Source organism: Microtus oregoni, unplaced genomic scaffold, assembly GCF_018167655.1.
Source record: "Microtus oregoni isolate MIOR12 unplaced genomic scaffold, Mior012 000007F_ref0000211, whole genome shotgun sequence".
NCBI classification, from domain to species: domain Eukaryota; kingdom Metazoa; phylum Chordata; class Mammalia; order Rodentia; family Cricetidae; genus Microtus; species Microtus oregoni.
The window spans coordinates 13,815,697-13,827,202 of NW_024543066.1; the positions used below are offsets into that span (position 1 = coordinate 13,815,697).

Below are 11,506 nucleotides of genomic sequence, written 5' to 3' on the forward strand. Positions count from 1 at the left end.
TCCTGGCCCACACCACAGTTCTATTTCTGTCTAATGCTGAGGGCCAAGCTACCCCTGAATACCTTTTCACCTCTCCGATGCACAGAAATCCACCTCCAGCCTGCCCTCTGCCCGTGAAGCCCTCTGGCACGTCCACACTGTTCGTCTTTCGTCTCTCTATTTGTTGAAATAAGTACAAGGCCCAGGACAGAGGCGCCTGGCCTCTCTCCACAGGGTGTATACTCGGCCGCCGCATTCCATGCTGTGTGACTGTGTTCCTGCTCCCGGGCTGGTACAAGCCAGATGGCAGGAGGCTTCACACACAGCAGGCCTGAGTTTCTCCCAGAACCTCTGTTAGACTGCTGCCCCAGCTTATTCCTTACAGAAGTCCCACAGCACTGTAGGCTGACCCCAGGGCACCCTGCAGGCCAATCTCTCAGCTGGCTGGGGTGGGTGGGTGGAAGGACGTGACTTCAGGGAGGTAGGTGGCTTTTCAGAATCATGGGATTATTTTATGATCCTCTCCAGAAATGAGAAGCAGCAAGGACAAGAGAGAAAGTCAAGAAAACATAGCTCCCTCCCCCACTCTAGGGCTGAGGGGCAAGGGTCCTGCCTCTAATACTCCTGAGCTATCTATGGTCCAATCCTGATTGTTTTTTTATCAATTGAAGAACTCAAGTTTGCCCTAAGGAAAGTTATTTGTCAGAAAAAAAAAAAAAAAAACCAAGGACTTGTGGTTTGTCTGGTAGCAAATCAGCTTCCATTTTTCTCCATGCTAAGTGGCAGTTTTTCTTTTCTTTGCACTGTCCCCAACCCCAGTGTTTGGATTATTGAAACTGGGTCTCTCTGCGTAGTCTAGACTGACCTGGAATGCGCTCTGTGGACCAGGTTGACCTTGAATTTACAGAGATCTGCCTGCCTCTCCCGAGTGTTGGGATTAAAGGCACACACTACCCTACCCACCCTTTCATTTTGTTTTTTTAGTGACTTTTTTTTTCCTGTGGAGGGAGAGCCATGAGCCTAGGCTAGAGAGGAGAGCAGGGCACACCCATTCTTAAATGGGTTGGTGGGAACTATTTAAAACTCATCTCTGGTTCAGAGTGCAATGCAGAGGTGCAGTGATTGCCTAGCTCGCATGATGCCAGCGCCACAGAGCCACCACCACACAGGACCTTAGAGAAAATCCTAGAGGAACGCACGTCAGAGCTGCGAACACGAGTGTGCCGCTCTGCGGGCTCCTGCCGCTTCCTCCTTGAGTCTTGTTTCTCTGGATTTTTAGCAACAAGAATATGTTGCTTTTATGACCAAAAAAGATATTGAAAACACATTTCTGCTCTCCCTAAATGGAAATAAAATCAATCAAGCAGTATTCCCTCTAAAATGCTTCCATAGACACGTGCTGTCTTTCACAGCATGCACGGACTTCCTCTCCATCACAGGAAAACTGAGTGGGTGGGGCAGAGCTCTCTCAGTACTTAGCTCTCGGCAGCCTGCTCCTGGGATGGCACTGCAGCCACTGTTAGAGAAGAAACACCCTGTGTTTCAGTGTTTGTACAATTAAAATTGAACTTTGCGTGTAATGCTGTTCTCCGTGTCCACCTCCCAGTTAGAGAGGCCCAAATGTAAAGAGATAAAATTGAAACAATAACCACGGTTTCCCTGAGTCATATGGAAACTTGGCATCTATAAGCCTGGCATTCCTGGTACTATATAATCATTGAGTGTGCCTAAACCTTAGTCATTTAAAATGAGCAAACATGTAAATTCAGATTACAAAACTATGGAGTCAAAGTGTCCCTAAAGATGCAGATTTTTATTTATTTTCCTTTGGCCTATGATGAATTTATTGATAAATGTAATGGAAAGTTTTTTAGTCTTAATAAAATATCTTCAAGCAATATAATAAAAAAAAAAAAACAAGAACCCCAATGGATGGAGAGATGGCTCGTGGCTAATCATGGCTAAGAGTGCTTGCTGCTCTTGCAGAGGACTGCACCCACATTGGTTGGATTACAAGCACTAGCTACTCCAGCTCCAGGGGTTCCAGTACCCTCTTCTGGTCTTCACAGGCACCTGCACACATGTGCTGCACACACAACACACACACATACATGTACACACACATGCATGCATACACATACATACTTATACACATACACACAAATACACACACACAAGTATACATATACATACACACACACACACACACACCTTTAAAAAAACAGAATTTCTAAGATGTCAGAACACTCTTTGGGAACGTTAAACACACTAGGAAATAAAATATGTGCTCTCGGCCCCTCCCCTGCAGTACAGCCCAGAGGCCCAGGTTGGTTCACTTCACTGCGGTATCTTGTTTTCCAGCCTTTGAACATGGTACTTTGTCAGATCTCTGAGGTTTTGTGTTCTCCTTGCAGGTGTGGGAGCCACCTCTGGGGTTTCTGCTCACTCCTCCAGCACATCTGGGGGCAGCACCTTGTCCCCCTTCCAGCATGCTCACAAAGGTGAGGAGGGTGCCCAGCTGGGGGTTCTTTGGAACTCAGCTAAGAGGGGACGAGGAGGGGTGAGAAGGGAGAGGGGATCTGTCAGCAATGAGCATGGAGCCCTCCCTGTCTTGTCGCTTCTCTGATATGATGGAATCGCATGTTCCCGCTCAGGGCCACCTCGCATCTCCCAGCACCCGAGAAAAGCAGGCAACCACGAATAATAGGACACACGCATCCCCCGTCTCCCACATCTGGCAGTGTGATGGATGTACCCGATGACATCAGGAGGCTGAACACCCTCAATGGGCTCTCAGCTCTGTACCTCCTTCAAACGGTCCAGGGTACCAGACGCCTGCCGCTGCCTTTCTGGGTGACAGGTCATTTGGATCCTGCTTCATGGGAACCAGGTGTCCTGTTTGGTTACTTTGGAGAGTTGGAGGAAAGTTTTGGATAGTCCACATACCAAAGCTGCAGTTAGGGAACCAAGCAAACAGCTCCGGGAGTAAGGAGCAGCCAGGCAGAAGTGGAAACAGCAGGAGTTGTCGGGTCAGTTCAGCCCTGGCTTCCCTGGGGCTCTTGCTGGGGCTCTGAGGACAAGGTGCCAAGGAAAACCAAGCCAAGAATCCGATCTCTAGCCCGAGGAGTGGCCTTTTGCTTGGGAGTGCCTAAACCTGAACTATGCTGTCTCCAGACACTGGTTCATGGGCCTCTCATCCCCGTTGCTACCTTTCTCTCAGGATCTCAGAGTAGGAAAGCCAAGAGTAAGCACCCCAGGGATGGCTTCATGATTTGCCTCCTAGTCTTCCCAGTCCAACACATGTGAGCCTGCTTGACAATGTGGGAGCAGCCTAGCAGCCAAAGCACACTTTGAGGGCCAGGTCCTTGGGCCAAGTGTGATCCCTGGAAGCATTCCTACGACCAGGTCTTCTGGTGGGTGCTGGGGCATGGGGGAGGGGCCTTCAAAAGCATTTCTCCTCCTCTCCCTGATGCAGAACTCTCAGGCCAGGGACACCTGGCCACCGCCCTGATTATCGCCATGTCTACCATCTTCATCATGGCCATCGCCATCGTGCTAATCATCATGTTCTACATCATGAAGACTAAGCCTTCAGCTCCAGGTGACACCCTGCGCCCTTCCCCCATCCCAACACTCCTCCTCCTTCCCTGAGAGAACCAGGGGGGCTCATATGCCAACTTTTTTCTCTCTCTTCGAGCAGCCTGCTGTAGCAGCCCCCCGGGAAAAAGCCCAGAAGCCCCAGCTAGCACACACGAGGAGAAAAAGGAGGCCCCAGGTTTGTACACACCGCCCATAAACAACATCGAGCATGAAGGCAGAGTATCCCCACCTTTGGCCTCCAGCTTGACAGCTCAGCCTCCCCACCTCTGATTTCAGTGCTCTTTGCGCGTTGTGTGTGTGTGGGGGGGGGATGCCCACTTGTTCTGTGCCCAGGCAGTGAGCCAGTCACCAGGGGTGTCTACTGAAAAGGAAATAAGAGGGGAGATTCCAGTTCCGGGCCACATGCTGACTCTCATTCACCCCCAACTTCCGTTCCTACAGACAGTGTGGTGACCTTCCCTGAGAATGGCGAATTCCAGAAGTTGACGGCTACACCCACCAAGACCCCCAAGAGGTACATAGAATGGGGACTTGCCTACAGTCACTGCTGGATGGAACAGTCCCAGTTTCTAGGACTGAAGTAGCAGCTGGGTCCTTCTAAATCCTGGAGCAGGCAGCTGAGCTCCAGTGAGGGAGCAGGGTAGCTGGTGCCTGGCCTGGGAGATGAGCGTCCCAACAGAAGGGGGCAATCTAAACGAGCACGTAATTTCTGTTTCTTCACTAACTCCAGCAGCTGGTGTATGCTGGGGACGGTGTAACACCTGCTCTTCGTTTGCCTACCCACCCTACCCCCAATCTCCCAGATGCCCTGGGCCCTCCATCTTTCTCCGATGAAAGGCATGAATCCCAGGATACACACATCCTGGTCAGGTTCTCACAGCTGCCCGCAATGCTTAAAATGCCTTAAAGCCAACAGCGCCTGCACCAGGCCCAATACTAGCCTTGCCACATCCCTAAGACAAACAGGTTGATGTCAGCCGCACTTCCATAACCGTACCAAAATCGCACACTAGGGATCAAGAAAACAGGAACCAAAGTCCAGGCTGTCAACCATCTATTAAGGCCTGGTGCATACACCCTCTGGGAGAGATATTTACCTGATGGTATTTTAGCACATTTACCAAACAGTGGGTTATAGAACACCCTCCACCTAAAAATCAACTAAGAGGGAAGTCATTCCCTATTGTCCCCATAGTCATTTGAACTTGGTCCTGCAATTCTTCAGCACTGGCTCCCAGCAAGGCAGCCTGAAAACCCCTTTCTGATGGCCCCTGCTCTGTGGCTTTACAGACAAGTGTGGGAAGGAGCCCATCCACCCAGTGCCAATCTTTGCAGCTAGGGAGCAGAGTTCCTAAGCATTGCCAAGCCAATCGCCCGAAGAGCAGAATGCCGAACCCTCCCTCCTGACCTAAGACAGGATCTTCCATGACACAAGAATTCTTGCTTATCTTTCATACTTGAGAATAAGTACTCCTCAGCCTGGACAAACTTTTGGCACCGAGGAAGCCCAGCCTAGTGCGTTAACCCATTTGGAAAAACTCTAGTGCTCTCAAGGCTCCCAACGCAGGCATCTCTGCACCGTAGATGGAGTTCACAGGTGTGAAGCTGCTCAAGGCCCTGGAGAGGGCTTAGTTCCCACGGTGCCTTCATTCTGACTGGTTATTGTTCAGGCTCTGGGAAGTTGTAGTGCAGGCCCTGTCCTGTGTGCTATACATGGTGCCGAGGCTGAGACAGGGCTCAGAGTATGGTGTGACCCCATTTGGTCCCAGCTTGTCCCTTCCAGGTCTTTTTGTTCCTAAAAGTAGCACAAAGGGCATGGTGAACAAGCAAGGATGTGCCCCATGGCTTGAGTTTCTTCCGAGGGAAGTGTTTGCAGGACTATACGTGGGGAAATATATACTCTTTGCATGTATAAATATTAAGGTTTTGCTTTAAAGACAAGGTCATGAGTCTTCTTGTCCCTAAGAACAGCTTTTGGGTCTTGGAAGTGGGACTTGGGAGCTATGTAGTGATCTGTGGAAATGCCACGAGGTAATCCGTGAAGATCCCATCATGCATTTTCATTTGCTTGCCAGAGTTTGTGAAGGGGATGGGCCAGCCACCTCCCTCGTGGGCCCGCAAGCGTAATGACAAAGTGACTCCATTAGATGGTTTCATAGCGGCTTGTATTTTTTCTTTTCTTTCCTTTTTTCCTTTATTCTGACTCCAGGGCTGTGTTTGCATGTGATTTTTACTGCTAGCAGGAACACTCAGATATAATGTGTGGCAAATAGAATCCCTTTTCCTAAAGGTCTTAAGCTAAACCAAGGAAGTAAGCAAACTGCTTTGCAGGAAAAATGCTGTTTTGCTTTTATTTTGAACAGTTTGGGGGCCTAAGCTCCAGCCCACAGGTGCCAGGTCCTGTGTGAGCTGAGCAGTGAGCAGGGTGCAAGCACATGAGGCAGGATGCATGCGGTCACCCACCCTGCCCACCCTCTGGGCTCTCGATAGCTCCCACAAGGCACACGTCTGAGGCCAGGTCACTGGTCAAGAGGGCTTTCCTTGGCATTAAGGTGCACTTAGAACACACTCGGTGAAGCTTCACCAAGCATCCATGGTGTAAGGCAGCGTGGAGAGATGTCGGGGCAGCCCTCGATGGTGTCCTCAGCCTCTCAGACCCCACTGCTTCTTGGGACCCCACGCAAACATCTACAAGGCCACACTATACCAGAATCGCTTGTCTGTCAGGGAACAGGATGTCCCTTTCTCACCTCGTGCCCCCTTACCTAGAGCTCAGGAGATGCAGGAACTGCTTAAGGAACAAGACATTGTGCAATGCTCTCCATACCTGGAAAACAAGGTCGGTGCAAGGCAGCTCATCTGGGCCTCGGTTTCCCAAGCTCCACTAACAGGCGTCCCGCTTGTCTCTGCAGTGAGAACGATGCCTCCTCTGAGAACGAACAGTTGCTGAGCCGCAGTGTGGACAGCGATGAGGAGCCTGCCCCGGACAAGCAGGGGTCGCCAGAGCTATGCCTGCTGTCTCTAGTTCACCTGGCCAGGGAGAAGGCTGCAGCCAGTAACAAGTCTGCTGGGGTGAGTCTCTGGCGGCTGCTCCAGGGGACACCGGTGCAGTAATTTACAGCCATCAGACAGGATCCCTCATGTTGAATAAGCTTCTTAGGATGCCATTTCTCCCAAAAGTCCCAGCTAGGACAAAGACCAAAGCAACAGATTTTTAAATATTATTTGTATTGCTTATAGACAAAAAAGTTTTTTAAAAGATTACTGCAAATGTCAGAAAATAGGAAAAGAAAAACTTTCCAAAAATATACGGTCCATTTCTAAGTAGTTACACACACACACACACACACACACACACACACACACACAAAATCTGTGTGTATTTGTGGGTTCTGAATCCATGTGTCAACTAAGTATAGATAAAAAAGAAAACAGTGCCTGTTCTAACCATACACACTTCTTATTGTCATTAATCTCTAAACCATACAGTGCAATAACTATTTGCACACTTCATGTGTTATTAGAAATAATTTGAAGATGATTTAAAGTGTATGAGACGATGTGAATAGTATTATGCAAATAGACCTTTTACACAGTAGTCTTGAGCGACCACAGATTTTGATATCCTAAAGTTTTAAAAACAAGAAATGATGTTTTGTATGTAAACACGTATGCATGAGCGCGCACGCGCACACACACACATACACAGAGATAGACATACAGACACTGCTCTTAAACAGCAATAGACTCACTTGTACAAATTGTCCCGAGGGTTTTATCACTAAAGCAAGCTACTTTGGAATGCCAGTGACACAGGGTGTGCCCTCGGGCCCTGGCATATATTCCTTTTTGTGTCTGTGCCTCGGGCAGCCCAGCCAAACCATGTGGCAAAATTGTTGGTAGTAGAGAAAGGTCCTGCAGGGATCCTGGATCTGGCTGGCCCTGCAGGATACTTCACTCTAGGCACAGTAGAGACCATGCTGCCTGCCACAGGCCTGGTCTCTTCACCCAGGGCCACTCATTGCCTCTCTTAGCCCTGAGCTCCCTGCCCTGAAGAGAGCATTCCGTAGTTCTGTTAGCCACTGCATGCATGGCTGCCCTGGTGGCCAACTGGGGTCGTCATTGTCAACCTTCTCAACACAATGATGACAGCTCTAACACTGGTGTGCCTTTAAACCCAAGTAGTACCCCTATTGTGCACAGAGGCTATCTGCATGGAAACCCTAGGGACATTCTTCCTTCTGGTATGTTTGGGCTGCTTCCACCTTGGCACACCAGAGATGCCTGTTATCACTCCCAAGCCAGTGCAAAGGGAAGACTTGAGGCTTTGCTACCATCTTTCCCCTTTTTAAAGATGAACATTCTCTCCATTGTTCTTTATAGATTCAAAGCCGAAGGAAGAAGATATTGGATGTATATGCCAACGTGTGTGGTGTTGTTGAAGGTAAGGGCTAGAGGACCATTCTTTAATCCCAGCACTTAAGAGGCAGAGGCAGGCGGATCTCTGAATTTGAGGCCAGCCTGGTCTACATAGCAGTTCCAGGCCTGGTAGGGCTACATGGTGAGACTCTATCTTAAACAAGCAAAAGACGAAAAAGCCATTCGGGGTACACTTCCCTGAGATGATAACCCCCAGTGCCAGGCCCCTGTGTGGACAACTGGGGACAGCCATCCACATCTGATGGAGGTGGTCAGGCCCCCATCAGAATGGCCAAGTGACCCGACCTGTGATGTGGGGGGGGGGGAGTTTAGTTCCTGGCTTAGGCTAAAGCACCCCATAATGCTTTCGTCACAGGACAAGAGACTCCCAGCACGCACGCGGGTGCAGCGCCACTGTGCTTATGTCCACATAGGTATTGTCATCATGGAAGTGACCGATGACACTTAGTAGTCAATGTCAGTGAGGACGCAGTCTAAGAAACACATGGGCGTGAGATTTGTCCCTGTGTCAATATCGAGTATACTGTCACAAGCTAGAATGGTCGGGGCATCAGAAGGTGTACTATGGAGCCAGTGTTTTCTGTCATTGACAGCAGCATCACCATGCAGGCTGTGGCTGTGCCTAGAAGCTGTTTCACAAGGCACACTGGCCTGGCCTTGGAGGGCTCCTCCCTCCTTCCAGAGCAGCCACGCAAGGTCAAACGGCCTGCAGTGGGCAGGTGAGAAGCAGGAGACTGAGAACCATAGACAGTCCAGTCTGTAATCCTCCTAGATGCTACAAAACCTAAGCCCCAAATTAACTTCTCTTCACCCTGGAAATAAACCCCTCACCGCTGATGTCAGGGGACTTTCCTGCCTCCTGCCTTGCTGGCATCCCTCCACATACCCTGATCTGGTTGAACTGTTTGCCTGGAGAGGGTCCTATACTGCCTGCTACTCCTGTCCCATGTGGGAGAAGTGCAGGCCCTGAGCTGGGACAGGCTGGTTAGATGTTCTCTTTGGCCAGAAGTAACCACTGAGCAGGAACTCCAGGGCCAAGAATTCTTCTTGGCTGCCTTCAGAAACATGGCAAGGCTCCATAAGTACATGCCTGGTCAGCCTACTTAATCAAGCTTGGCATGGTGGGTGCTGTTGGCTGCCCAGAAGAATATGGTCCGGGAGTTACATTCCAGCACCCCCGAAGCTCTTGTCTGTTCCAAAGAATGTCTTAGTTTTGAAACACCAAACCCATGGGACTGTGGCTTTTGGATTGATTTAGAGCTTCAACCATAAGAAGAGCCCTCCAGTGGGTCCTGTGGGGTGGAATCTTCAAGCCTGTGCCCTCAGGTGCTACTTGGCAGCCCGGGCACGAGTCCTTCTTAATGCCACAGTAATAAGTCACAGCCAAGGCTGAGGCCCTCGGGCCAGCATGGCTTGGCTCCCCAGACCATTGGAATCACATTAAGACCTTAATACTTGCTACCTCTGCCTCTCGAGCCACCCTGCCTTCCCCAAGATGCCAATGTGGTTAATATGGGGGGAACCCCAGACACCGAAGTCCTCCAGTTCTTTTAAAGGTTTTCATTGTGGTATTCTTCCTCTCCACCCTCCACTCACCTCCCGCCGAGACAGAGCTTCTCTGTGTAACAGCACTGGCTGTCCTAGAACTCCTAGAGATCTGCCTGCTTCTGCTTCCTGGCTGCTGGGATTAAAGGCATATGCCGCCACACCTGGCTTGTGGTGTTCTTAACATTTTGTGCTAAGAGGTAATAGAGCAAAGCCTGGGTGAGCTTCTCCTAGCTTCTCCTGATGCTGACAGCTCACAGCCCCATAAAAGCCATGATCAACATGTTGATGTTGACCCAGTAGATGGCGACCCCTTCCACCACCACAGGGGCTTCTCCTGCTCTCCAAACCCACACCTGCAGCCCCATCAACCACTATTCTGTTTTCTATTGCTGTAATTTTGTCACTTTAAGACTTTTATAAAAGTCAAATTGGGGGCTGGAGAGATGCTCAGTGGTTAAGAACCCTGGCTGCTCTTCCAGAGAACTTGGATTCAATTCCCAACACCTACATAGCGGCTTACAGCCATCTGCAACTCCATTTCCAGAAAATATGTCGCCCTCTTCTGGCCTCTGTGTGTACTGCATGCATATGGTACACAACCGTACTGGTAGGCAAAACACCCATATATGTAAGATATACATTTTAAAATACTATTGTAAGTTGAATCATGGAGCACACACTCAGTGATTAGCTGGTCTCTCCATAATTCAGTAGAGTGTCATCCGGGTTGCTGTGTATGTCAGTGTCACGGGAGTTTTTGAGTATCCTTGGGAATTTCTACCTAGGCAGTCATATCTGCACACAAGGGGTTTTATTCCTTCCTTTCTAACCTGTGTGCACTCTTTCTTCTCTTTTCTGTCTTCACTGCTTTGGCATGGTGTCACATTTAAATTTTAACCCTATGAACTGTGTTTACCAAGAAGCATGTGTTAGAACATTTATTTAGTATTTTTTAATTTGCTTGAGTTTTTTAAAATTGCTTTTATTGAGCTATATATTTTTCTCTGCTCTCCTCCCTTCCTCTCCCCTCCCCTCCTACCCTCTCCTATGGTTCCCATGCTCCCAATTTACTCAGGAGATCTTCTCTTTTTCTACTTCCCATGTAGATTAGATCCAGAAAGTCACGTTCACTTTTAAAAGCTGGAACCAGACTTACACCCCGAGAATAAATGTTACTTTTCATAGTCCATAATGCTTTGTTCTATTGTTGAACTCTGTTAATATTTTGTTAGAAATTTTGGTGTCAGATTGGGAAACAGTTTCTTCTTTTCTATTTTCTGGAAGAGACTACTCAGAGCATACGTTAATTCCTTTCAACACTTGGAAGATGTTTAATGCCGAGCTCCCCCCGACTGCGGTTTGTGACATGTGCCCATCCCTCTCCTAGGTCTCAGCCCCACAGAGTTGCCGTTTGATTGCCTTGAGAAGACAAGCCGGATGCTCAGCTCCACGTACAACTCTGAGAAAGCGGTGGTGAAAACGTGGCGCCACCTTGCCGAGAGCTTTGGACTGAAGCGGGACGAGATTGGGGGCATGACTGACGGCATGCAGCTCTTTGACCGCATCAGCACCGCGGGCTACAGCATCCCGGAGCTGCTCACAAAGCTGGTACAGATCGAGCGGCTGGATGCGGTGGAGTCCTTGTGCGCAGACATACTGGAGTGGGCTGGGGTCGTGGCCCCTGCCTCCCCGCCCCCAGCTGCTTCCTGAGGAGTGTGCCTTGAACTGTCCTCCCTGGGACCCGCTGGGGATCTGATGAAGCCACTGCAAGCTGTGAGTGATGCCATCGGACTGCCGAAACTCAAGGCTTTTCCTGGTGGGTCACTGTATTCCTTAGGTGGACCTAAGGAGCCTGCTGATCACTCAGATGGACATGTGGGGATGATGCTGGTGAAGAACCCCATCCTGTCTGTCAGGGGACGCTTGGTGGGAGACAGAG

At 49.6% G+C, this 11,506-nt stretch overlaps 1 protein-coding gene across 1 annotated transcript in view; it reads left to right on the forward strand.

Annotated features, from left to right (window-relative positions):
• The window catches only part of Edar (ectodysplasin A receptor), a 28,453-nt gene extending 17,176 nt beyond the window's left edge, over positions 1 to 11,277 (forward strand). Inside the window, exons 5-11 of the mRNA XM_041656590.1 lie at positions 2,394 to 2,480; positions 3,455 to 3,580; positions 3,680 to 3,754; positions 4,021 to 4,093; positions 6,492 to 6,651; positions 7,963 to 8,023; positions 10,955 to 11,277. Coding sequence (XP_041512524.1) covers positions 2,394 to 2,480; positions 3,455 to 3,580; positions 3,680 to 3,754; positions 4,021 to 4,093; positions 6,492 to 6,651; positions 7,963 to 8,023; positions 10,955 to 11,277 — 905 coding nt within the window. The remainder of the gene's footprint in view (positions 1 to 2,393; positions 2,481 to 3,454; positions 3,581 to 3,679; positions 3,755 to 4,020; positions 4,094 to 6,491; positions 6,652 to 7,962; positions 8,024 to 10,954) is intronic.
• Positions 11,278 to 11,506: the final 229 nt, after the last annotated feature.